General features: G+C 38.9%; 1 protein-coding gene across 3 annotated transcripts in view; it reads right to left on the bottom strand.

Moving 5' to 3' along the window:
- Positions 1 to 27470, bottom strand: part of CYFIP1 (cytoplasmic FMR1 interacting protein 1) — a 76578-nt gene that overhangs the window by 31350 nt on the left and 17758 nt on the right. The window contains exons 2-22 of one of the 3 annotated variants that reach the window (XM_037376125.1): positions 26901 to 27024; positions 26620 to 26709; positions 25182 to 25259; positions 24021 to 24122; positions 22626 to 22807; positions 21164 to 21260; positions 20888 to 21016; positions 19510 to 19614; positions 19257 to 19348; positions 17901 to 18018; positions 17101 to 17223; positions 14603 to 14728; positions 14137 to 14303; positions 12680 to 12827; positions 11094 to 11241; positions 9259 to 9415; positions 8598 to 8694; positions 8169 to 8245; positions 7967 to 8075; positions 7304 to 7423; positions 5153 to 5352 (exon numbers count right to left, since the gene is read on the bottom strand). In XM_037376125.1, the coding sequence (XP_037232022.1) occupies positions 5153 to 5352; positions 7304 to 7423; positions 7967 to 8075; positions 8169 to 8245; positions 8598 to 8694; positions 9259 to 9415; positions 11094 to 11241; positions 12680 to 12827; positions 14137 to 14303; positions 14603 to 14728; positions 17101 to 17223; positions 17901 to 18018; positions 19257 to 19348; positions 19510 to 19614; positions 20888 to 21016; positions 21164 to 21260; positions 22626 to 22807; positions 24021 to 24122; positions 25182 to 25259; positions 26620 to 26709; positions 26901 to 27017 (2582 nt within the window). In that variant the 5' untranslated portion in view covers positions 27018 to 27024. Of the gene's footprint in view, positions 1 to 5152; positions 5353 to 7303; positions 7424 to 7966; positions 8076 to 8168; positions 8246 to 8597; positions 8695 to 9258; positions 9416 to 10635; positions 10790 to 11093; positions 11242 to 12679; positions 12828 to 14136; positions 14304 to 14602; positions 14729 to 17100; positions 17224 to 17900; positions 18019 to 19256; positions 19349 to 19509; positions 19615 to 20887; positions 21017 to 21163; positions 21261 to 22625; positions 22808 to 24020; positions 24123 to 25181; positions 25260 to 26619; positions 26710 to 26900; positions 27025 to 27470 lie in introns of those variants that run through there. The other 2 variants (XM_037376124.1, XM_037376127.1) reach the window with 2 other exon arrangements.

Consider the following 27470-nt stretch of genomic DNA (forward strand, 5'->3'; position numbering starts at 1 on the left):
TAAGACTAGATTTCAGCATGTAGATGCATTGGGCCAGAGATGATCTGTTACCACTAAATTAAAACCCTCACAAGGAAGAGTGTTTCAGAATCTAAATCTGGGTGTGTCCCCTGACTTTGGAAGTTGTAAATGTAATTCTTAGTCTTTTTAAAAAGGTATTATGAATATATTTGAATTACAATGTCATTAGTGTCTAGAAGCAAACCAGTCAGCCTCTATTTGTATTGAGAAGCAATCACAGCCTCAGAAATTAAATACTGGAGAAAAACTTCTGATGCACAGTCCCCGCGTTTCACCAGCTCTGTACAAGCCCATGTAACTCTTGTGTGTTCCTCGGTGTTCCTCTACATTCTTGGGGGGGTTCTCCATCTCTAATGTTCTAGAGTAGCAGCAAAATAGTCTCAAAGCTTTCTTAGAGACTCAGAGCAAGCACCAATTTTACACTTTCTTGGGTGAAAGCTGCCAAGAGAGGAAGACAGAGGTTAAGCAAAGGAAGCAGGAGGGCCTATGGCTATGACTGAGGATACAACAGGCTAAAGAGAGTGCATAATTCTAGGTGGTATGTGACTAATCCAAATAGATCATTGAGATTAATATTAGAGATTTCTTCCCTCAAAACTAAGGGCTATACAGAAACCTTTACAGTTCAGCATGATCTGCTATTCTTCAAACTTTTTGTGTATGTTTGGGGGTGTGGGGGTGCGTGGGGTGTGTGTGTTCGTTCTTTCTCTCTGACATCCTGTTGGTTGGCTTCTTCCTGCTCCTCCTCCAAGAAACAGAAACATCTCTTTGAAGGACTGAAGCTCTTTGAATATCAATGCTAAGGCCAGGCAAATTTTTACTTTCTCTCAGATACTGCTGGACGCAGATTTTGGCACACTCCAAGATAATCAGGTCTTTTAGTTTTTAATCAGTGTTGATGATCTTACAGAGTACATCCATTTTAATCAATGCAGGTTGTAAGCAGTCAAATTACATTAAGCAGATGAAAAGCTTGCTGGCTTACCAAAGCTTTGTGACAGTGATTGCTGATGGACAACATAAGCCCCAAAGTATTTTAGGGATCAAATAATTTTATATTGGTGTTTCTGTAATACCTACCAGGATGGAGTTCATAGTAACCACTTTACAAACTAAATGATTCTTATTATTCTGTGATTCTAATCACAATATCTATTTAAGACAATAAGGAGAAACCTACAAGAGACCACTTTGGTCAGTGAGCCTGCTGCCTTGCTACTGCAGGTACCAGATCAGACAATCAATCTCATTCATGAACTTTCTGAGCTTCATCTCAGAAGTAATAAGAGATCACAGTCCTCCCTCCTAGCTCGTACAGAAAGTGTTCTTCTGCACCTCCCTGTCTAATCAGTATGAACACTTATTAACTTCCAGTCTTCTCAAATTAGTTTGTTCTCTCTCCCAGATGTAAGGGTAGCCCTACACCTCCTCTCTTACGGAATGCTGTATCTAACCTGTCACTCTTGAACATGCATGTCAAGACAGAACAGGAGGCTACAAACTGAAGGGTGAGGAAACAGAGCATGAATGAGTAACAGATATCTGCCACTCCATTGCTATCACTTTTCCTTTTGGCAGAAAGACTTTTTTTTGGGTTTTCTGCTGTTTTTTTAGGTGGAGGAAGGTACTTGACTACAGTCTCCCCTACTCTGCACAAGCTTATATCCCTGCACCATTTGGCTCTTTGTAGCCGAAACTAGGCAGTTTTCACTGCCAGTGCTACTTTTCAGGTTTGCTCCAGCAGTGTCCGAGAGGGCTGAAATTTTTTCTGAACAGTGACTACACCAGTACATGTAAGACAAGAAGACACAGCTGTTCTCTTATGAAAACTAGTCTCAAAAGCAGTATGAGAGAGACAGAGAGCTCAAAAAAGGACAGGGGAGAGGCATACAGGTAGGAAGACTGAAAAATAAAAAGCTTAGTTTTTGTTCGTTCTTTGAAAAATCTGTATCCTCAGATGAAACATGTCATGCTGCATTTAGAAAAATGCTATACACATGAATTTTTAGCAGAGAATACAGATTTGGATAGTCTGTTGAGAGGAGATGAAGCTACAAGTCTGGCTACTGCCTCCAGAATCTCGTGTCATTTGTGTCAAGAAAGCACAGAAAATCCTCAATCCAACTAAATGTCTAGGCTGTCTCACACTTGCTCCTCTGTTAGCCCTCAATACAAAACAACCTATCATGGGAGAAGACCCAGCTTAGAATTAGTAAAGAAAACGAGGCAAAAAAAGGAATACACAAATAGTGGAAAAGGAACAAAGGACAAAAACCTGGAAGTTGCCCTTGTGTCATCTGAACCCTATGGACAGCCCTAGTCCTCTTAACTCCATGAAGATACAGCGGAATGAAAATAACACAGATGTAAGCATAAGTGTGACAAAAGATTCCTGGTGTGGAAAGTCCTTTAGCTTGGAAAAACATGTAACTGAGGGCCAATACAAGAGAGGGCTCTTAAAAAAAAAAAAATCCCAAGCAGCACAGAAAACACAAGTGGGAAATGGCTGTTCATGGTTATTTTCAGTATAAGAACTGGCAGGCAACTGCTTGAGATCAAACTAAGAGAGGGGGTTTTTTTGTACAGCACAGCACTGCAGACTCTTCATTATAGCACACATGAATGCCAAAACCTCACATAGCTTTAAAAAAAGGACTGGACAAAGCAATGGGGGAAGAAAAACAACCTGTAAAGGGCCAGAAATGCACTAACTTTGCACCATTTTTTTTTACAGAAACACCTGATCATTGCTAGATGTTGGCACATATCCTGGGAGAAAAATGACCACAAGCCTCCTCTGTTCTCATAACTGGCCCCTGCACGGCTGCTGCTGGCATCAGGACACTGGACTAGAGAGAGCCCTGACCTCACCTACAGTTCATATGTTCATGCCATTATCCAAACATTTGTTCTCTTTCTTTCATGATTGATAGCAGGTGGATTAAAAACACCCTTGGATTTCATTGCTAATGCCCATCTGCAGAGGTCCCCTCACTTATCTCCCCTATTTCTTCTCCACAAACTGTTGTGTCCAAGTCTGGACACAGCTGTGCAGCTGGCCAGCATTAATGAGACTAAATTTCAGAAAATCAGCAACTGCAGTTATTAAATTGCTAAATCTTTTAATAGCAGCCTCACTGTTTAATCTCAGTACATTATCAGATATATATAAAAAAAAATCTTAAGTCTGAAATAATTAAACATGCAATGTGTTTCAACACTTCTATGTGCATAGCCTTAGCCTTTGAACCAAACATCAGGGTTTCTAAACACTTGAACTCCCTGACAAATGTTTGAAATTATCACATTCAAGCATTCTTGGGAAAAGAGCTTCAAAAGGGTCTGGATACAATCTGACCAAAACACTAACTTTAAAAGAAGAAGCCTTACACCTAGGCTGTGGTCAAATTAATAAAAGGCAAGCCACAGGTATTACATATTTCCCAGGAGCTCTACCTCCGACTCCCCCCCACCAATAACCTCTGCTTTTCATCATGTTTATTTCTCTTTCTTCCATGCTTTAGTTGTTATTTTTCTTCCCTTGTTTACATGTAGCTTTCATGCAAGACATTACATGACCTATCAAGAGTCAAGAATTAATCTAGCAGCTCTGACAGAGCTCCTCACTGTACGCTCCTGTATTTGCACACAATAACCTATACAGTTGAATGCAGAGAAAGTTCATAAATTTAAAATTCATACTAACAGCAAGGCGGTAATAGACATAATGAATGGGCTTAGGAACTACAAAAGGGCTAGAAACTCTCTGTTCCCTCTCCCAGCACAAATATCAATGGGCACTGTGTAGCATGGCAACACACACATTAATTCTCTCCACAATGCTGTTTTTGACCAAAACCAAAGTAATTTTTGATTAAATTGGACACATGGTACCCATACTGCCTAAGATCTAGCTCCCTTTACCGTCTCTCTTAAATTAATCATCCTGAATTAATTACCCGACAACCCTGAGGATCAGCCTAACTCAATTTGTGTATACATTTTTTAAACAGACAAACAACAGTCCCACAGGATCCTGCTAGTATCCTCTGGCATTCCTGCTCGCTTTCCAAACATTGTGGTCTGCGCTACGTCAGTCCTTATAGCCAGGATGAAAACAGACTGAACTGTTACAGGAGGTATTAAATGCCTTCCACTGAGGCCGACAAGCGAAGGATCAGCATTTCATCAAGATTTTCTTTTAATATTATGCTTATATGATTCTTAATACATCGCACTGAATATTCCAGTATTGACCTCCAGATTTATCAACTGCACAGTAGCTTCCTCAGGAATACATTGAACTCTCAAATGTAAACAGACAAATGTAACAGGATTTTCTTGGCTACAACTTAACCACCACAAAAGCATTTCCCTTTCTGCCCTGGCCAGAACCCTGGATCTGAGATGCAACATAATCACCACAAAAGGTATCAGACAGGGAAAGCTCTCCAAGCAGACAGTGAGTGAAAGATGAGAACAGGCTTCATCTTCCTACAGATCAATATTCAGTGTCACTTTACTGTCACTTCAGAGTACTTTAACCAAAACCTGAGTAAAGGCTATAAAAGCAACACAAATCCTAAAAATAGCGAACAAGCAAGAAGCCCAGAAATGCAAAGTGTCAAGCACTTACTCAAATTTTAGATCCTATCTTCCTCTTCCTATTTCCATTACTCAGTCTCCTTAGAGGCTGCAACTGTAGCTGCAGCGAACACGGAACTCTTCCCTTCTTGAGTAAACAATCCTTTTCTTCACATTAATGCAGAATCAGGAATATAATTTTATTTCCTTTACCTCATAGTTGAGGACCCTGTTTACCAAAGTATCTTCCTGATACACACTTTGCAATATTTTTGGACACAGTATATTTTTCAGTATATCATAGCTAAGCCATTAAAATGTCAGAATTTGGATGCTGCAGTTACATTTGGTTTCTGTTGCAGGCAAATCACAGGCTTTCATACATTTGACAATATTCAGTAAAATGATTCATGCTGCTTCATTTCAAGTAAAGCATTAGAAATGGAAAACACACTAAATGGATGGAGATGGACTTGTCAGCATTTGCTGGGAAAGAAGCTGCAGGAGAGTGGTAGAACTGTTGCAAACAAAAGGCTGCCAGGCTAACCTGTTAGTGGATCCATTGTAGCAGTAGTTTGGAAGGAAATCATAATTGAGTTCCCAAAAGACATGAAGAGTTATTCTTCCGTAAGGGGCTGACACATTGTGATTGGCTTCTCTGAACATGGCATCAAAGCTGTCCAAGGTCATATATCTACTCAGAAGCTTGTGAGTCATCTTGTTTATCTCTATCAAGCCATCCAGCTCCTACAAAAAACAAGAGGAAAGAAAGGAAGTAGCGCATTTAATAAAGTGGATAAACTCAACAAGTATATAAATAACCTTGAGCAAACAGAAAACTAGAAAGAAGTCAAAATGAACAACTGAGCCTCCCCCAGTCTCTAATGATGAGCTGGAAAGAAGTGTCTTGGGATTGTTTTGTAACTATCTCCCACCAAAAACCTCTGAGACTTTAAAGGTATTCATTAAAATTGGTCCATACTGCAGATGGGTCTCAAACACAGATCTGTGCTAACTCCGCTTCCACTGAGCAAAAGTTAAAGCCACAACATTATTTAAAAGGGGTCATACAGGACAAGAAGCATCTTCTGCATTTCCTTCTTTGCAAGCTATCACAAAATAATTTCTGCTCAGTAGGGCAACTGGTGAACTAACTTCTGTAGCAGTACCGGTAGCGATAACATCACATTTGCCATAAATCCCTCTCATGCTTTACTCCAGTGAAGAATCTACTAAGATGCAATGAAAGACCAGACCAGACATTTACAAATGTGACTACACGTGCTGCAGCCTACACTGAGCACTGCTTCCTGGTATGGTTTCTGGCACTTTCTTTAAAATAAAAAAATAAAAAAAAATATTAAAAAAAGAATCCATCTCTGATATCAGACACTGAAAACACCAAACACAAAGAACACAACCTCCCACTGAATAAAAAAGCCCAGGCCACTGCTTTTAAAGATTGCTGTGCAATGACCTAGTGAAGGAATGTCCAGTGGCTTTGTTTAGCTGTGCATCAAACTCCTTGACATCTTCCCGTACCATGCTGTCAGACTTAAATGCTCCATGTTTTCAAAGGATTTTCAAACCTGTGAATAACAGTTAATTTAAGGAAAAACAACCACTATGCTTGTTATTACAGTATTGAGTCCAATCTGAGGGAAAAAACTAGCTCAGTCTTTTAACCACCTTCATTTAATTTAATTGTCTTGAAAAATTGCAGAAACTACTGATTAGTTAAGCTATTAGATCTGTTTCTCACTGAGGAAACCAAGCAGTTTTCAGCAGAAATCATTTTGCAGAAAATGAAAACAAGGAGGGGCGGGGGGGGGGGGGGGGGGGGGAGGTGGGGAGGAGCACCTTAGGTCTGCCACTTTCCAACTCAAGAAAGAGTAAGAACCTGTGACCTGGTTGCAGCAGGTTTATTTCTTTTCTGGACAAGGAAAGAGCAAGATTCTCAGTCTCAACAGGATTGGGACTTGCACAGTCCCATGTATGGCAGCATATTCCAGAGTACTGTGTCAGGTCAGGCCAAAGCATGGTTTGAACAGAGATGCAGGTTAAGGCATGGGAAGAAAAAAAATCACAGCACATCAGAATTAATAAAGTACACTATATACTACAATGGTAACAGAGGATTTGCCAGTATAATCTATGATGTAGCTGGAGGTGACAGAAAGAATGTCTTTTGCAAAACTAAGCTGGTTCTGGTAGGAAGGTTGTGTCAATCTAGATGCAGTAAACCAGACAGACTTCAACCACAGCACTGTATGATTTCACACTTACAGAAAAATTAAATCAAAACATCAGAGGTTTCTCTGATTTATTTCTAGTAAGACTGCTTAAAGTATTTCCCATTATATATATTTAACTAAGGTTTAGGATAAAACAGGTTTGTCTGTTAGTCATTCAGCCTCTTCTTTCAGGAGTGACTGTACAACTGTTTGCTGAGAGAATACTTACAGGACTTCCAGCAAAGCTGGAGAAAACATTTTTTGCTTCTACCATTAAAAAACAAATACAGATTTATAACGGAGGGAAAAAAAGAAAAAAAGGGAAGACTAGACGTCTATCATTGTCAATGCAAATAAAAGAAACAAAAATTAAATTACATTAAAACAGTAAAACAAAACAAAACTAGCATCTAGACCCCAACTGCAGTGTTAGCATTCTGGCAAAACTGCAACACACCACTCACCACAATCGAAGTCAAATCCTCACTTTCAAATCGACCAATTGCCAGTTCCATTGACCTGTACATGGCTGCCGAAATTCGCTGAGTGATCAGTCGGTTCAGGTCTATTGACCTACCAAGAAGCTAAAGAAAAAAATGCTATGAAGTTTTGAACTGAAAGTCAAATTACGAGACAAGCTGTACAAGGACTATGAGACTCCACAGATTAAGACTGTCACATGGTGAACTTGCGTTCCAAACACACAGAAACAAAGCAGATGGACAAAATTTATAATTTCATGAACAAATGAGGTACTACAATTTGCATCCCAATTCTCACAAAAATAAGTAAAATCACATGTTGCATTCACATCTGAGTATTTATATCAGCATTTTATGCTTCCATGACATTAAGCCAACAACATACTGAAAACTGGTAAGATATTACTAGCAAGACAACACTACCACAGCTGACATTCCTATTTGGCTTGTGTTTGGCTTAACTGCCACAGATATTTGTATGAAGTTTTTTTTTTTATTTACTCCTTGTATGACAAAAAAGCTGATCTCAAATGTCAGTTATGCCACTTAAGATGACAGAACATAAAGTTTTATATACCTACACAAAGCCACACTGTTGGAAAATTGCCAAATATCTCCAACACAACACAGCATGAGTTAACTCACTTGGACATGTCTCTGTTTCAGCAGTGTCTCATAACGGTTGGACTGCAGCAGCTGAATGGTTGCTCCCTGATTCTTGCATTCTGAACGTAATCGTTTATCCAGAAGGAGGCTATTAAGAAAGGAAGAAAACACTTCAAGTATATTAGGCAGCAAATCAGAGCAGAAATGCATGAATAAAAGTTCTCACTACTGGAATAGGTACCTGCCAGCCATTGCCTTATAGTATGCAAATATCTGGTCTGCCAGCTTGTAGACAAATTGGTCAAAACATAGGTTCACCTTAGGGAGGAGAAAAAATTGTGCATTTAGAGATACTTAAAAGTAAAAGAGGGGAGTTTATCCAAGACTTCACACTGTTCATCAAACATAACTAAGAAAGTTAATGCATCCAAATTTCCCAGTACAAGAGAAGATGACATTCACTTTTCAGCATTAATCCGAGACGTTTTGCACAGGTTTACAGGTTTCCTCACAACATATCACCCAAACAGCTACCCATCTTTTTGGTCTTTCTCCTCTGTTTATTATCTCCAACTGTTCCGAATCTCTTGTAATAAGTCTTAGCCGCCTTTAACATAATTTTCCCATTCAGGTACAGACTATTTCTCTCTAGTAGGTAAGGTTACTTTACCTCTGCCTCAATCTCATCATAGAGGAACTGCTTCTTAAATTTAGTAAGTGCGTAATGAGCACTGTCATTATAAAGGTCCAAAGAATACAGAACATACCTGAATGAAAAAAAAAAAAAAAAAGTTACATGTTTACAGAAATTATGATCCTTTAGGATGGTGCAGTCAAAGTGTTGTAAGCCGGTCAATATTGTAATCTACACGGGGTTCATGAAAACAGGATTATTTTTTTTCATTTGATTTTTTATATAAAGTATCACAATTTCTCCTTTGTGGAAGTCTTTTGTTAGTTCAACAAACTCTATAGGTAAGTTTTCAGTGTGAAACTTGTTTTCTAGATGTAGCTTTCCATCAAAAAGGAATGCTTTTACCACTATGAATGCTATTTGACAGCTTTGAGGAGTAAGTACAGAGAACTTAGGGAACAACGTATTTGGCTGGTGCAATGATACTTTTATAAAAGGTTTTTTATTTCGATTATTCACCTCAAAAAGAAAATTTTGAGAATCTGGAAATTGGCAAATGTAAGAGGAAAATTTTGTAAAGGTTTAGAATACCTTCTCTGTGACTGCTTATTAAAAGCAATTAAAGCAGTAACATTATAATAAGGAATGGCAATCATTAAGAATTATCATTCAGTGGAAGAGCACCAGTAGGTCTTACTCCATCATTGACGCCTCTTTGGTCTCCAAAATATGGTCCGTCAGAATCCAAGGCATGGACATCTCAATGGGAAACTGGATTCTTCTGCCCATGGTCAGCTCTAAGAAGAATTCCCTGAACCACAGTTGGGACAGATCACAGCATTGCTGCAGGGTTTCTTTCAGAATAAATAAGGAAGAATTATGCTTCTTATAGAAATACATCAGGAACAATACAACTGTGATTCTGATGATGCGATGTGAAACAAAAAAAGCAGGCGTGAGTCACTACAGCTATACATAGGCCAGATACGTAAACCAAAGTCAAAATATAAAGCCCATGACTTTTTCAAAGAGTTTTGAACTCCACATTGGCCCCCAAAGTGGTGCCTTATTACAGACAAAAGCATGGAAGTGGAGCGGACTACCAGTTAAACAGAAAAACTATGCACACGAGTAAAGGGGGATTCCTCAGCTGGGGGCTGAGAAACCTGTACACTGAACTTGGGAAGCAGTAGGTGAAGGAGACAGAATTGTACCGGATCCACCAGTACCATCTCTCCCTCTGGAGGACTGAATCGCTCCGTATGTTCCTGTTGATTAGATGGTCAGGAAATGACAGACACACACATGAAGGAGGGATTAAAACAGTTTCTGAGGCTGCTGCCAAGGGTGCAGAGGTGTGCTTCCCTCCTCTCCAGAAAACATTCATCACAAGCTTTCTTTTGCAGAAGGCTTGAGAACCAAAACGGGAGTGAACTTTTTACACTAAGATCTTCTGAAGACCTTTTGAAGTGCTGTTCCCCAGTGGCATTATGACTGACATTAACGGACTCCTCCTCCTCTGAGGGTAAAGGAGTCCAGCAGCAAAACAAAAATGAAAGACAACACAGCATGGTGATGACAAAGACTAGATACATTCAATGTCAGTAGGTGAAATCTTTAGGACAGCATGTTTCCGATTACAATTAACTGAATAGTAAGAGTAGTGAAATGACATCAAATTTACCACAACAGAGAATTTGTTTCCTCTGTACTTAAAACAAAACCAAAAAAGATCCCCAAAACCCCAAAACACAAAAACTACTTCCTTTTTATAATTTCAATGTGTATAAGGCTTATCTGTCCCTTGTTTATATAAATAATACATACATTAAAAAAAAAATAGAAAAGGGAGGTAACTATGAAATTTGATGTATTATAAACAAATGTGTAACAGGTCAAAATAAAAATCCCACCTCAATACTGAATATCAAGTCTCAGGAAAAATTTGGACAGACAAGGGCTTTTGATAAATAAACCAAAAATAAGTTGACTTAGGCAATCGGAAACATTTTCCAGGTCGTGTTAGAGGTGTTAGGACATGCTAAGCTGGACACTGATCATCTACGTATCTTACCACTGAAATTTATCAAATGAGTGTAGAAGAAAGACTCGCGATGGAATTTTTCTATGTCCAATATGGTGGGCCCCTCAAGGCTACTTCTCAAGGTTTTCTTGGAACCACTTTTGTCAGCAATGAGGGACTCTAACATAGTTCTCACCATGTAAAGCTGTATCATTAAAGGAAACAATTATGGTGGAAGGGGGGGGAAAAAAGGAAAATACACATGGTACATTAGTCGAGCAACACTGAGAATTACTATCAGTAAGCGACTGCTCCACTTCAAATTGAAAACCAGCACTGTGTGTGTAAAAAGCCTTTCAGGCAAGAGGAACAGACGCAACGCTAGCCTACGCACCAGCACAAATGCCTACCCATGCCAAGGGGACCTCCACTGACACTTAGCAGCAGACCATTTGCAGTGGAACAGTTCATGTCACCACAAAAAGTAAAAGTAATAAGCAATGTCTTACCACCAAAGTTTAAAAGAGGCGGATAGATGTAGGACTGCCTCAGAAACTTGTGTGTCACATGCAATAGCTTTTCCAATCCCAGAGACTTGAGCTGCTTCAACAGCTCAGCAGAGTTTAAGGACTCTGTCATAGTGCGAACCATGTAGAGCTAAAAACCAACAGACAGGGGCAGGCAGGGGAGAGAGAATCCGTTAATAAAAACACACGGGTAAATAAGGAAGGGGAAACAGAAGCAGAGAAAATGTGTTAGTTTGTTACAAACGAAAAGCAGCACAGTAAGCATGCAGAGGAGGACATACAGAAAGGTTTCTTCATTCAGAATAATCACTACAATCTGGTACTCCCTCAAGCAAAGGGAGAAGTTTCCATTCATTTCAGAGGATGCTCAAAGAGCCATTAGCTTCTCAAATTATTTTTGCAAAGATTTCCAAGTATTACCAATCCATACATAGCCATTTTGGAGCTGCATGAAACTGAGAAAAACTTATCTGAAATCCATATATTTGACCTCCCTTCCTGCTGTCAGCTGAGACAGACAAGTGTGCCAGCCCAAGAGCAGAAAAAGCAGACAGAACCATGTACTCTAAACAGCCTGTTGCAGCCAGTGAAACAAAGGCCTTAAACATACCAAGCACAGGAGCACACTGGTGGTGACATTTCAATTTTTTTCCCCCCAGAAAATCAGAAACCAAAACATTTTTTACAATTCCCAAAACAAAATCTTCATTAAACCCACCTCACCACAATTTAAGCAACTTCTTATTACCCAAGATCATTATCCATACATGCTCTAATCCCCACAGATTTCAGGTATTGAAACACCGTCTTTACAAACCGCAGTTGCCTTCAATTTTTCACCCAAAGTGCTCAGTACCTCATTTTCTTAGATGAGCTATGTATACCAGACCATACACTCTCCAAACAAATCCACAAAGAAAATAAAAAAAGAGAATTATATGGAGGTAACAAGAATGAGCATTTAGGTATGGGATTTCAATGACTAGCACAGAAAACCCATTTGAAATACCTCGTTTTAGCGGCAGCAGCAGATCAAATGGATTTTAGGGAGTAGTTTTATCATGCATTACTGAACAGTAAGAGGGATCCTGTCAGAAGTCAAATACTCTCCTAATTTTACAGGCAATCATTTATATTTTAAACATATTTTAAACCTACATAGACATCTACTGAATGATGGGATTTAACAAAAAGAAAAATTAATAATAATCCACCAGCCATACCAGAGATGGGAGTCAGTCAAGAAATAATTCAAATAGCTCAAAAATATTATTTAAAAAACATTATGAGCTCAATGAGAAAATATTTCTTCCCAGGAAGTCAAAGAGATTGAACACTTGGAAAAATTATGCAGAGTAGAAAGTGACAATAACCCAGACAGAAATTTTGGTTAAATATATGAAATTTTGTAAACATAAATTTAATCAGAGAAGATTTTTAGCATTAAAAAAAACCACGCACACAAAAAAAAACCCCAAACCAGCAATTTTTAAGTCATTCAGGCCAGAGAGAAAACATTTCATGCAGTAATTGTTGACAGATTTCACAACCACCAGACAGGAAAATACCTGAGTGCTGGAGGGTCCCACTGCACGCCTTGGGACTTTGATGTCAAAACCACTTTTGGGGTCCTTCTCCCCCCTTAGAGCTGGGTCATTGAATGGCTCATGACCCGCTTCCCAGTCACAGACTGTCTTTCTTATGGCCTGCAAAACACTGAACACAATTCACACCACTTCAGACCAGCACGCAGGCAAGTGCATTGATGAGAACATATTTTTTTTTTTTAAAGCATTCTTCCACAAGCACAGAAACTTTGCAACAGCATTCAGGAGCTCAGGGTAACTCAGAGCAACTGCAAATGATTTTGCCAACAACTTCAAGAATGCCACATTTATGAAAGAAATACTCCATGCTGTTTATCATAACGGACAGTCCAGAGCCGCCCTCCTCCGTCAGAAGGAAGCTGACCTCTGGAACTGGTTCATCAGAGACAAAAGCCACTTGTCAAGAATTCACCTCTGGGATCCTTAGCAAGTGCATCAAGCCATTTTGTTCTAAACCACAAAAAAGCAAATTATTCAATTCAAGTAAAGCAGATTAACCAAATTAAAGAGACACAAATCTGGCTTGAAATTAAAAGAAGCAGCAGAATTCCTGTTTCCAGCAGGACTCCAGAATTCAGCTGGAATTGATACAAACAGTTTCATCCTCTAATTCCAAATACTGAACTGGACTCCACTCAGATACTCGTCAGAAACACAGTCAGTCGTTATCCTGTGGCATGCTGAATGATGAAGCAAATGCCGCCTCCCAAATCTGAGCAGGTACGCAAGTATCACTGTTTCATGAAAATCTCTGGGCAAAAAGAAATTAGCCAAAGACTTTCAACTCTTAAGAGCTTTGCAGTGAAATGTGGGAGTAAACAAATGGTAAACAAGTCAAGATTAAAAGCAAATAATTAGGCATTAAACAATAAGGTCAGGAAATGTCACCAATCCGTGGGCAGATGAAGCCCTTGGAAAAGAAGTGTAAGGCTAATAAGCCAAAAGCAGCAGAAGCTGAGAAAGAAGGCAGGATGCTAAGAAGGCAAAGGAAAGACTATGGGGTCAGATGTAAACATGAGACAAAAGGAGAGGAAACACTGGAATCATAAGGAAGGTGGACAAGAACACCTTTCTTCACAATAAAAATACTAGTCCTGCTTTCATTATTGCAGTACTTACCTTTCCTTAAAATAAAAATTAAAAAAAAATAAACTACAGGGAACACAGAACTTCCTACGGTAGTCTTAAGTGGCTCAAGACAGCCTGGGCTCTTACTGTAGCCACGCTGGCAGCCATTCATTTTTGACTTCAGACTTCTTCAACTTCCAAAGCACATTCAACAAAGCTCTCTTTGAATACCATACAGACTAGTAGGGGAGTACTGACTTAAAGAGCAGAATTTAACAGCTGTGCAATTCTGCAGCAAATTTAGCAACATTTGGGGGAAAGAATACAGGAGAAGAAGGCAAGTATGCTACCTCTGAATGACATTTTTCTTCTTTTTAATGGCTTGTCTTAATGGCTCTCTAAGTGTGACCTGGGCAAAATCCTGTAGAGCTGCATAAATGGTATGGCGAATGGCATGATTGAAAACACTTTCCATCCTTCCCATCAGCACCTGAAGACCTTTGATCATGGCAATCACCTGGAAGGGGGAAAAAGAACCAAAAGGTGTATATTCCTTATTTTGTTCGTATAGTTGTTCCAAAAGCCCCTTTTTAAATACAGAAAATGAGAAAAGGGGAATTAACAAGTTCCAAAACATAAAGGAGATTTTACCTGTGCACCTCCTACATATTGAATGGAGGAAAACATGCTCTTTCAGAGTCGATACAGGGCATGCTTGTCTTTTTGCAATGAGTATAGAAAATGCTTATAGAGAATGTTCTCCTTTGTATAGAATTAAATCTTTGGAAAATCCATGTAAAAAAATATTTATCTTACCTCAACCAAAGCAAACTTCTCCTCACTAGTATAATTGTATCTTGTTGCTCTTTCATACTCTTCCGCATTGTCAGGACAATCTTTATTAGAGTATTTGTCCGTTGGGTGTACCAGCTTCCATGAATACTGCAGTTCACACAGCAGAATAGCGAGAAAAAAAGATGGAAAAACAAAACAACAAAGGCCTGAGAAACACAAAATATAGCTGGACACAAACAACAGGCTTTAAGAAACAAGCCAGTGTTTTCAAGAGTATCTGAAAAGTATTACTGACGCTATTCTCAAAACCTGCACAAATTCAGAAACTACTGTCTAGTGGAAATGCCAAACAATAATTTGCCTAACAAATTTTCTCGAAAGCTAGTGATCCTGTATTAGCTCAAAAAATGCAATTCACACTCAGCAGGTAACGTGCTTCAGGGTATTTTTTACTGAGCAAATGGTAGCATAGGTGAAAGTTTCCTCTCCACTTCAGACACAAGAAACAGAAAGACCTTAGAGCATTAATTTAAAAAAAAAAAAAAATCCATCACACTCGCACACAAAAAGAGGAGCCTCCAACTTGCCCAAATATTCACATTTAGAATTCAAAATACACCTGGAAAACTATACAGTTTAGGGGTGGGGGTGGGTGGGCGTTATGTTTACTAGGCTTAAAGGTGTGAAAATAGCTATATTATCTGTGACATCATCTGCACAGCATGTATTTCTCTTAAATACTGTCTTTTCAGTCACTGCAGAGACAAAAATGTTCCTGACTAGTGTCAGGCTGATCTAATATCCATCAGGGTACATACAGTGAAAAATCCTAGTCCCATTTGAATACAGTTTTCTCACAGTTTGACTTCAGTGAATAGTGAACAGATTACAAAGCAATACAAATTTGCCTACTATAACGGATTAATATTTGCACCAATTTACCTATGGCAAAGAGAAGCATCACACCCTGCAACCTAAGTGCAACAAAGAGGACGTGGGAAATCATTAAACAAAGATGGGGCATCTTGCGGGCATTCAGTTAACGGGGTTAAGTTGGACATCAAATGCATGATGAAATTTTTTTATCTGAACATGACGTATGTAACAAGGTTTATGGATACTGAGTGACTGCAGAAGACAGGTGAATAAGTAGGATACTTAAGGTAAGAATAAACTCTCAACAGGAGTACAGGGAGAAGGTAAACACAAATTTACATGAGAATTACTTAAGGGAATCCATACAAATCAGAAAGACAAAGAAAAGCAGTGATGATAGGAAAAAAAACCAAAGGACTGTGGTCCTCAGAGAGTTTGTCCTGGAACTCGGGAGGATAAAACCAGCTCTAAGAAGAAAGCCTAAATGCAGCAGTTTGCAATGACAGAAATAAAGGCAGCAAGGCTGGGAGTTGCAGAGGCCAGAAATAGATGATAGCAACCTCTCTTAAGAGGGAGAAAAGGAGAACAAAATTTTTACCATAAAATACAATGTTGATTTAACTACGAATAGGATAATACAGGAAAAAGCATGACTCATCTACTGGCTTTTGAAAGAGGCAGTTAAAAAAACAGAAAAAAAGAAAACTGGGTCTTTAGCTATGCCCATTCTGACTGCACTGGATTCAAGCAGTACAAATGGCTTGATGTTCCCTCTCAGAGGCAGAGGAGAAGCAAGTCTGGCTTCTCTCATACAATATGTCACCTCTTTCAACATTTCCTAGAACATGCTTTGGTGCAGGTGAGACGTGTGGCTTTTATCTAAGTCTCTGCAGCAATAAAAAGGACTCCTACATCCTCCTCTTCAATTTCTGTCTTGTGCGGTTTCTTATCAGAAAAAGCACAGTCACTTTTCTAACTAGCATCTGTTTTTAAAATAGATTATTAAAACATAGAGAAACAACTCTGCAGGTTATTTCCCCTCCCTCACCTCCTCTCAAATTTTCCCTTCCCCACATTTACCTTCCTTTTGACTAAAAGCCTAATATAAAGCCAATGGGAGCCTTTCCATCCATTTTTGTGTCCTTGGTTAAGACCTTACGTGCTTCAATTTACCAAGTGATGACGTCTAAATATAGCCAGCTGAAGCTGTTCTATCACATCCTGTGTGACTGCACATTGGTATGGATATTTCTATCAGAATACAATTTTAAACAATGTTTAGAGGAAAATAATGAAGTCTTGGTCTACAAAAGGTATGTATCAAGAGCAACATGAAAACATCTGGTTAAGGCTTACTGGTGATCCCCTATCCATTAAATATAACAATTTGAACGTACTGTATGAGATTGTACAAGCTACTGGATCTTCAAAGCAGCAACATTACTCCTAAGCTCTGAGAACTTCATGTGCCTGCCTCTGCGAATGTGGTTTGGAGCAGGAGAAGAAAAGGAGTGAAGGAAGAAGGAAGAGGGGAATTAAGGGATCAAAACACAACACACATTTTTCATTCTGTTGAAGTAAAGTCTGTCCAACCTCACCAAGCCACCTCTTTTTCATCTGGTTTTATTTCCCAGACAACATACCACTTCCATAACATGTGCACTCCACTGGGAGAGAAGCTGCAGGCCTTGGAGAGAGAGATCAAAGAGTTTCCGATACTCTGCATCTGTTTTCTGAGCTTCCTGTCGACCAGACCCAGTCACCACCTAGCACATTATTAAACAACAACAAAACAAGAAAACCACAAACCCACATCAAAACGTGCTGTATCCACCATCCATAGCCAAATTTCTACACAGATTTCTTTTAAGCATTAAACCAGCATTATGGACCAACACCTGCATTAATATCAGCCTTTTCTTCTACACTTACACAGCTAAACTTCAGATTTTAGTCAAGACGTATTGTTGCAGATGAATTAAAGACGTAAGTCGTATACACACACATGTATACATATATAAAAATAGAGCATATATAAATATATATATATGTGCGGGGTTTTTTTTGGGTTTTTTGGGGTTTTTTTTTGGGGGGGGGGGGGTTAACTAATCTCTTAACTTTTAGTTTCATTTAAACTGTTATGGGCACCCATTTGGAGTCAGGGTTAGACAATCTATTCCAAAGAAGACATGCCAAAATTTCTAGGATAGGGGTGGGGCAGAATAATACTGCAGTTTGTGAGATGTATCATTACTATTTTAAATTTAAATAGCACAAATATCATGCAGAGATTGGGTACTAGGCCCTGCAGCCAGCTTTTCTTGATCCAAGTCAGCAAGCTTTGTCAATTGTCTAGCCTAAGGTTTACCTGCTCTTCAGATACTTAACAATAACTGTTAATCAGTGACATGAAATTTGCACATATAGCTCTAATCCCACAAACCTCACTGTTGCTGTAACGAGCCAGTTCTGATATGAAACGCATATGGTCTTCTCTGATTTGGATCATCTGCTCACAAATATTGTATTGGGGACTGCTGCTGGAAGACGTGCACGTCCATCTGTTTCAGAAGACAAAAAAACCCCACCTAAATCAGTTTAGGCAATAAACAATACAACTGATACTGCAAAGAAAGATCCGTAACGTGTGACCTTTTTTAAAAAATCTTCCTTCTCTACTTGAGGCCTTTCCCCTTTTCACACCTCTACTTCTGACCCTGCACAATCCATTAGGGATGGACTACCCTTCTGAGTTCAAATAGCACTTCTTCAAAGACTTAAAAGCCCAACTTTTTTCTTTTTGTGTTTGTTTGTCTGTTTGTTTTAAAGGATGTTGCTATTAAATACAAATCAGCATCTCTCTCCAGGAGCATACACTTAGGGACAGGCCTGCAAAGGATTGAAAAGCAGGGCAGAAGTATAGGTATAGGCTGTAAGATACATTTAGTTGCCTTCAGATTGTTTTTCATTACACTTGCTTAACCATGAAGAGCCTACAATATGCTCCCAACTATAAAAAAAGCATTATTAAATACTATTAACATGTTAACAAGAGGGACACAAAAGACATGCTACCAAGAATGTCATGTTAAGTAGCCTCATATTTTTAGTAGTTTGACAGGCCCACTGTCATTCATTTTCTCTTAGCAATTACATGCAGGTTATAGGTTTTTTCTGCAGGAATTAAAACACAAAGCACTGCATTTTAAATTCATGTAACTGCATGGAGGGAAGGTCTTGGAGGAGCACAGAAATGTTCACTAAAAGAAAGCAATAACCATAAACTGTGGAACCATTTATGTAAAAACTGGCTGCATTTTCCAGTCATTTTGCTGTGCTGCACACCTAGCCAAAAAAAAAGAGGGGAGACAAGCTAAGTTGCTGCTTCGTATACAATATACACATGCCTATTTACCCATGCACTACTACTGCTCACCTTGCTTAGCAAATTCCTTCATTTCTTTTAAAGAAAGTTTCATATTTAAAGGAAAAAATAAAAATTAAATTAGTGTAAGATGAAATTCATTTCTCCCAACCCAGGTGATAAGAAATGCCACAGATAAAAGAATAAGCTCAGCAGCATAGAAAGGTCTTTAAACAACTTGTTTCTTTAGTTGTAGTTATTACATGAACTACATTAATAGTGAAATACCCACACCAAAAAGTAGACCAAGATAAAAATCCTATTGAAGTCATTATCACAGACACACAGACTAATGGGTGATTATGAAAATCTACTCCAAGGATCTGACTTTCTGCAGCCCAGATGCTCCCCTCTTTGTTTCCTTCTCCCTCTTACCTGGATTTATTTTCTTCGTAATGGGCACTGGTCTTAATGTATCTTGCAAGTTCAATCTGCATGTCACCAAACAGCGGGACAACCTGCAACTGCTGTACACAGGGAATAAATCAGATTAGATAAATTATTAAACACAAATCTTAGTGAAAGAAAACCTTTATCTACCCATATTATAGTCCAAAGTGATCTTTATTCTATTTGATTATATTTAAAATGCAAGGGCAATTACCTTGAAGATCACATCTTAACCAACCTTAAAGAACTTGTCTATCTTGGCTAAGTTTATCCTTTTCTTTGCGTCCAGCTTATAGATGTTACTGACACTTCCATCCATCAGGTACAATCCAAAGCCCATAACCTGAAATAGAAAAAAAAAATAAAAATCAAACCTCTCTGTAAAAGGACCTCAGAGGTAAATAAATACCTGCTACACTAAGACCGTTCTTCATATCATTAAAATAAAAAAGTAGTATTTTAAAAACAGTCCTGAAACACCACCTTCCTTCAAAGAGAAGTATTTTCAAATACACACATTTAGTATTCTTTTCCTATATGTACATCAGTAGTTTCTACACTAACATTAGCCTGATCAGTTATCCTTAAAAGATGCTGCTTGTTTGTATAAAGGTTTAGCACACAAAAGAAGCCAGACTGTAGTTTCAGTGACGTTATTTTTACACAGGGTTTTTTTCGTTTCCATTTTATTAAAATTCTGTGCATGTAAAATGATCTGTAACAGAAGTTTAGATCTAACGCCTCTGAGTGATTGCCTTTTATGGCTTTCAGCACATCTCTGCATTTTTCACACAAGAGCTCAGAAGCATCAAAAAAAAAATCTAATGACATTTTGCCCAAATTATTCATTAACATGAAGTTACAATTCAGTATTTACAATAGCAGGAGCTGAGCATTAGCCACTTAATGTGTTCTAAGCAGAAGTCCTAAATATGAAAGACACATTGGACATCCCTGCAGACAGAACACAAATTCTCTAGCATTTGTATGCGGTTTCAGGATGCTTCCATTTGGTCCTAGAAAACAGAGCTCTTCAGAAGTTAAACACTGAAGTGATTCAAAACATTTGTCATGAGGCAAATTTTCTGTTCTTACTCTATACCTTTTCTTCCACTGCAAGATATGCAGCTGGTATCAGCCACACTTCACATTGCCCAGCAGCCTCTTATTACATGTACATATTCTAGTTAACTAAACTTATCTACTTACCAACCCTAATTTTAAGTTACTTGTTCCCCAAAATAGGTAATATACAGCTTCACTTCCAAAAGCTTTCTATAGAAATTTGCCACATATCTAAAAATACAATGTAGTAGTTCCTTTCTGTTGTCATTAAACTTCATAGACACAATTCCATAGAACTGGTTTCCTAGCAAGGCTACAGTTCAATTGGGTCAACTTCAATTTATGAAAAACAAAAATGATTACGAACTTTCTAAACACAGTTAGCATGCAATGTAATAAAAAGACAGTGGGGGGATGGGGAGAAAAAGGAATAATTTGTGTTATTTGGTTAACTGGTCCCTTTTAAAAAAAATTACAAACAATCAGGAATTCAAACATCTGTGACTTGCCTCAACCATTCTTTTTTAATTTTATACCTAAAGGAAACCTACTTTCAAAAGCATATGTTTCTCACTGGGCGTTAGATACATTTTGTTTTCATAGTAGTCCATGCACAAATTCACAATATCTGCAAGAAGCTCTTCATAGCCAACAATCACCTCCAACTGCTGCTGTAAAGACTGGGAAAAAAGAAGAAAAGGATATTAATCAACTAGTTATACTCCCTGGCAAACAATAATTACTACCAAACTGGAAGAGTTTTATTTTGCTAGTTTTGTAAAGCATTAGGTAAAAGACAATTCTGCAAAAAGACACTTAAAGCTTACTTGTGTTATCTTGTTGTGGTTGGCAAGGAACATGGAGAGGTTCTGGGATTCTTGAATAGACTGAGGATCTGCCATTTTCCGCAGGAACTGAGCGGCTCTTTGAAAACAGAAGAAAAACCAGTATATCCCTTCAGCAGGATGCTTGTAGCAAATCCATCCCCTCTCGTTAGAAACACACCTGCCTCCAAATCTGCCAGGGGAACTCTAAGCTGTGTAAGTGCCATTCTGTAAGTGCCAGTACAACGGCGTATCATTCACTGCTCGTACAAGACTCAATCTCAGTACATCTCCCATTTCCAAACTTCTGAATCAAGCAAAAAGAGAACTTGGCAGATGTGGTCAGTACTTGTTTGCTACAGCTTAATAAAAGTGAGTTATCCAAACATATACTGTGGATTCAACAAAGCCGTCAAGAGCCTGTTTCATCAAGGATGAAGGGAAGACTTTTTAAGAAAACAGTTAAAAAGAAAGGCGAAATTTTACTATAAGAGAAATATGGACTTAATTTATCTCAAATGAACTGTTTTACAATCCCAAATCACTCCCTGCACCCTAGTTAAAAGGCCAAATCCAACCCAAGCCAAGAATCATTGGATATATCCCTCAACTGACAGGGACAGCAGTGGCTCTATAGACCCAAGACACGCAACAAGCCAGGAAAAGTCAGTCTTCCAGAAAACAGTTTGTCCTCCAGAAGCACGCCTCCAAAGAAAAAGAAAGGCAAAACAAGTTTAAGAGGTCTTCAGGCACAACTACAAAAGGCAACTACTGGCAGAGGTAGAAATTAAATCTCATGAAAGTGGAAGCAGGACAAATAAAATTGGCTAGTCGTTGGCTGAATGGTTTTCTTTATGAATGACCACAGATGATACAGCTGGCAGAAAGACTTTTCTCTACTGCTCTGACCACTGTATTTGACAAAAGATACCTGATACCATCTGGCAGCTCAAGCATAAAACTTGGTCACTGGTATCCCATCCTTCTCCCCTCCCTGCTACACCTGCGGTCACGACAACCTTGAAGGGCAAAGCTGAAATGTGTTAAGAGTAAGTGTAACAACTCTCAGTTACAAATGTCGAAAGTGGATACCAAAAATAGAACAGACTAGAAATAGAATAGAACAGAAGTAGCACAAGCGACCAGCAAGCCATGTTCCTCTCAAACTTAAAAAGAAAAGCTTTACTGAGCAAAGTATACTCATCGCGTTTCGCATACACCAAGACAGAGGTGTTAGACAGCTTGGCAGTAAAAAGCAGAACAACCCTTTGCTGCTGGAAGAACAGCATAAAATAACCCAGGTTTACTCAACTGCCTAACTGCAGTCAGCGCATCCCCACTTCCCAGGTAACTGTTCCCCCGTTTTTGAAGAGCGAGCTGTTGGCAAAAGAGCAGCTGCTGCCATCTCGTGGGACGCCTGTACCCCGCAGCAGAACCGCCAGCCCTGCGGCTCCTCGCCACTCACCGCTTGTAGGCGGAATGGTCGTTCTTCACGCTGCACTTCATATTTTTCAACTCATCCAATACCGCGAACATGTTGATGAATTTGCCCAGTGTGATCAGATACGCTTCAGACACAAAGTCCTTCCTCCTCTCCGCATGACACAAACGTCTCACCTCTCCACAAAATCGTTCAATGGCGTTTCTCTAATGGGGGAAAAAAGAAGAAACTGGGGGTAAAAGCCATGATGTTTCCAGGAAAAAAGTTCCATTGCCTAACTGGAACTGGTCCAGTGAAAAGCACCACTGAAGCACAAAAATGTTTAAAGCCTGCAAGGCTAACAAGGCATCAGCACAGGCTTTTCAGCTCCACCCCTGTGTACTTGCAGTGACTTTTGCCACAGAGCTTGCCTGGCACAAGAGCCAAGGTTGTTCTCTACAGATTGAAGTCATAAAAGTTTAAAACCCCTTTGAAACAAGTGATTTAATGCTCTTCAGTGAGGAAGTGTATATGCATTAAAAGGCAGACTATAGGTATGTACCCTTAAAACAAAAAAACCCCACAGCACACTGTACATGCCAAATCCCAAAATCATCCTGGCACGTGTTTATTTCAGGGCTCATTTCCAAGCATATGTCAAGGTCATTTCAGATAGAGCCTACAAGTACAAAAACCCCAGTAACTTCGAATGTAAAGAGGAATCTGTACTGACTTTACAGCGCTGATCTGCTTGAATGAAAGGAGACTGTTTGTACTCAGTAAGATCCGCCAGTTGGGGAAGACAACAGGAAATACTACATTTCATTCTGTCTCCTCTTCCTGTGTGCTCCAGGGCTCACAGGCTCTAGCTGCTCCAGCTCCTTCCAAATAATGCCTGGAAACATCCTCAGTCCATTGAACCAAATGGCAAGCTGCCAGCACGGGAAGAGAAAGCAAGACAGACTGCTATTCTCCAGACCCCGTGTAGCTCGGGTGGCTGGAGGGTCACAACAACTGGGTTAGTTCGTCTCAGTTAAAAATTTCCATAGCAAAGTTGCACCTGCTGCTCTGGTGTCCAGACTTGTGGATCACTCACTCCCCAACAAATGTTTTTTGTGTCGAGATTCTTTTAAGTATACATGTGAAATGTGTTATATTTCCATTTCCTTTCTTCCTGAAGTGCCAGATCTCTGTCCCCATGTGCTACGTAGGCACCATACGCAATTACCTTTGATTTTATGCTCAAAGTCTTAATAGAGATTGTCTGAAGTTTTTAAGATAGTCATTAGAAATTCTGCCCTTCTGTGAGACACTAAAGGGTTGGGTTTTTTCCCAAAGTATAATGACTAGGTTCAGTATCTGAGCACACAATATAAAGCATACAAAATAGGAATATAAAAATACAAGCCTACTGACAAATTTTGTTTCCGTTCCTTTTACCTGAAAATACATAAAATTCATCAGTTTTGTGACTTCTGGCTCCAGAACTTCCACAGTTTTCTCATAAATTTCTACTCTGTTAGGCTGCTCGTTGCACTTGACCTGAGGATAATTAAAAACACCATTACACTTGAAACCTTCCCTGAGAAAGCCTCAGAAACTAAGATCCTGAGAAAATGCATTATCATCCCAAACAGACAAACTTGAGGCGTAAATTTCTGGATTTGGTAATTGTATGCTAGTCTTCTAAACTTAACTGTGTGTAAAAAAAATAAATTTAAAAAAATCTAAGATATTTCTATTACCTCACAGCAAATAATTTAGTTGTCAAACACCTCTGTACAGTTAGGACAATGCTCTTCCCACATTAAGCCACTTGCTCAAAATCAAGCATTAAAATATGGCCAGAACTACAAATTAAAATAGATTATCTGACTTCCACCCTAAATCTTTAAATCACAGGATAAGCTTTCTTTGCATTTCAGTACAAAAATAATCACATTACAAACTCCTTACAAAGCAGGCAGATGTCAACTCATGGTTATAATTCTGTTTCATTCTTCTGCTGCATCTTAGTATTTTTCCCACCTCACAGCTGTACAACCATTCCTAGATACTTCAGGCTGACTTGTCACTATTCACAGGCTTTTTTTTTTTGTATACAGATCAAAAAAACAGTACATAGCTCTGACATTCAGAAAACTACTAATTAGGATGTCAAGAAACTTAAATGTTCAACCCAAATGTTAATTGTTACATGCCATGCTACTTGTAAAACCTGTTCTGCATTTAAGTATTGAGTTGGGGAGTAGGAAGGGTCTATTCTCTTGAAAGAAATTTTGACCTCAAACAGATCCAACAGTCAAAGGTTTTCCTTCTAGAGCATATTACCCCTACACTACTCTTGAACCAATCAGTCAAGCTGACACAAAGCCCATGAGGTATTGCTAAGATGCCTTATCAAAAAAAAAAAAAAAAAAAGTCCAACTGGTCCCCAAGTGCTAAACCACTATTCTATGGCACGCCCAACTTAAGAATTCAGGAGTCAAAGTAAACTACATTTTGGCACTTATTGACAAAGTTCTACCTGCATCTCCACTCCAAAACAAGACCAAGACAGAAGTTTACATTTTGCATGACACGTTAATTTTCATCCTTTACCTGAGGAATGGCTCTTGAGCAGCTTCTCCATGTGTACAACATGACTGCATACTCCTGACCTTCTTCTAGCATTTCATTCTGTAAGACAATACAATTAGCCATTGTAATACAAAAGGGTTAAATCCACTTGTCTTCCATTATTCCAAACCCTCATCCAAACAAACCACAAAATGTGTGTGTACAAAAACACATGTATTACAAGCTGAATGATACATCATCCTGTATGCATAAAAAAATATTACCATAATTCATAGGCTCAGCTGGCATATTACATCTATCAGAGCTGACCAGCGACTGATGTCCATCTTAGCTTTAATCCAACAGCTAAAAAAAAAAGATCCATTTATTCTCAATCACCTGGTTTAGCACCCAATCAATTCTGAGAGAATTCACATGATCATCTTTGTACCACTTCAGCCAGCGAATACCTATGAGATCACTAATCAACAACTGCAGCAATTATGCTTACTCCCCAGATCAGATTGGGTTTTGTGTTGCTCTTTCTTCCCTAAACTAAAGACATCGTGATCTATAAATATAAATAAAAATGCTAATCTGAGGGGGGAGGGTGGTGGGGTGGTGGTTGTTTTTCTTCTTAAACCTGGATGCTGCAGGTGGAATGGTCAAGGATGAAAGAGTCAGCACATACAAAGCAATATCCTTTTTCACTTGTCAAAGGAGAGGTCCAACAACATCCAACCAATCAGAACAGGTTAAGGAGTTGCTAGATTAAGTAGATTAGTGTAAATTTACATAATTTTCAGTAGCATGTCATCAGGTGCTGGATCTGCCCACTCCACTGTTTGTGAACTGACCTCTAGAATTAACAGGACATATTTACAAGAGTGCCATGAAATGACAAGTTCAGTACAGACCAGCATTTGCAGCCTGCAAGTTCTTTTGTATCCCAAAACAGCTACACCATCAGCAGACATGGGAGTTACTAGCATGAAGACTTATCTTCTATTGTGGAACTGTTAAAAACCACAGAATACCTAACACAAAAAGCATGTAGTAAACCACTAACACACACACTCCTCAGTGAGGAAGCCAACAAAAACCCTTCAACACCACTAAACTGACAGATAGTGGAAATTTGGCAGGATGGAAAGTAATTTTTCACTCAAGTTATGGCAGCAAGCTGTCAATACAACTAACTCACTTCAAAACACTGGAAATTCCACGCACAACAAAAGCAGGAAACTTCTGAGCAACATTGGTTGATCAAGAAGAAAGATAATTTTAAAATTATCAATAAGTACATGTGTGAAAAAAGAAAATCTATGGACTTTTTTATCTTACTGCCTCCCAGAATTGTTGGAGATAACTTGGTTTCTGGTTTTCTGTGACCACAATTCTTAAAATGAACTGCAAGAGGACACGTGCCTCTCCTTTTATTCCAGGTAATACAAAAGTATATATCTGAACATCTACTTACCATGCTAGAATGGACTGTAGCTTGCTCAATGTATCTTGCAATGCCAGTGACAAAGGCATTTCTGTCTTCAAAATTAGTGTTGAAGTTTGGCTGCAGAGAAAGCAAAATACAGAATTAAATCTTTGGTAGGGGAAAGCATTTATATGTATATACACGCACACACACACACACATATATAAAATATAAACATAGTTTGGTTTTGTTCTTTTGTTTTTTAAAGCACATACTCTTCTTAACAGCAACAGGAAATGGAAAAACTTTTTCCTACGATGACAACATACCTGGTAAAGCAGGGATGATGGTGGGGGTTCAATACACGGTTGCTGATCTGGCAGTGGTAATTCTTCCAAGAGATCCACATTGGACAAGGCATCTTCCAGTGTTACTTGAGCAGTCATTTTGCACCTGGTTAAAAAATACATACATACATACATCTAGATACGTATGCACACATACATGTAACTTTCTATGTGTTACTATATACACAGAAAACAAATGAGTAACATGAAAAGCAGGCAACTCCTTATGTTGTGGGAAATGTGAAGCTTCCTTTCAACCATAACGGAAGGGAAACAGTCAAACTGAAACCCATCTGGTTTTAGTATACAAGTTTAAAAAAGGCTTTTAGGACTAACATCCTCCTTACTTTTACGAGTTGAGAAATGCTTCTTCTCCCCCACTGCTACACACCAGAAGTACACTAAAAATAGAGGAAAGGATGACATCTAATGCTCGGTTTTGAATCGATGTGTCCTCAAACCCTTATGCACAGATCCTACTACCAGCTCATCTTCAGGAGAACCGTCTGTCAAAAGGTGCCAGCAGTCTCCGGTGTTTCATGTCCTAGGACA

Source organism: Falco rusticolus, chromosome 2 (assembly GCF_015220075.1).
Source record: "Falco rusticolus isolate bFalRus1 chromosome 2, bFalRus1.pri, whole genome shotgun sequence".
In the NCBI taxonomy this organism is placed as follows: domain Eukaryota; kingdom Metazoa; phylum Chordata; class Aves; order Falconiformes; family Falconidae; genus Falco; species Falco rusticolus.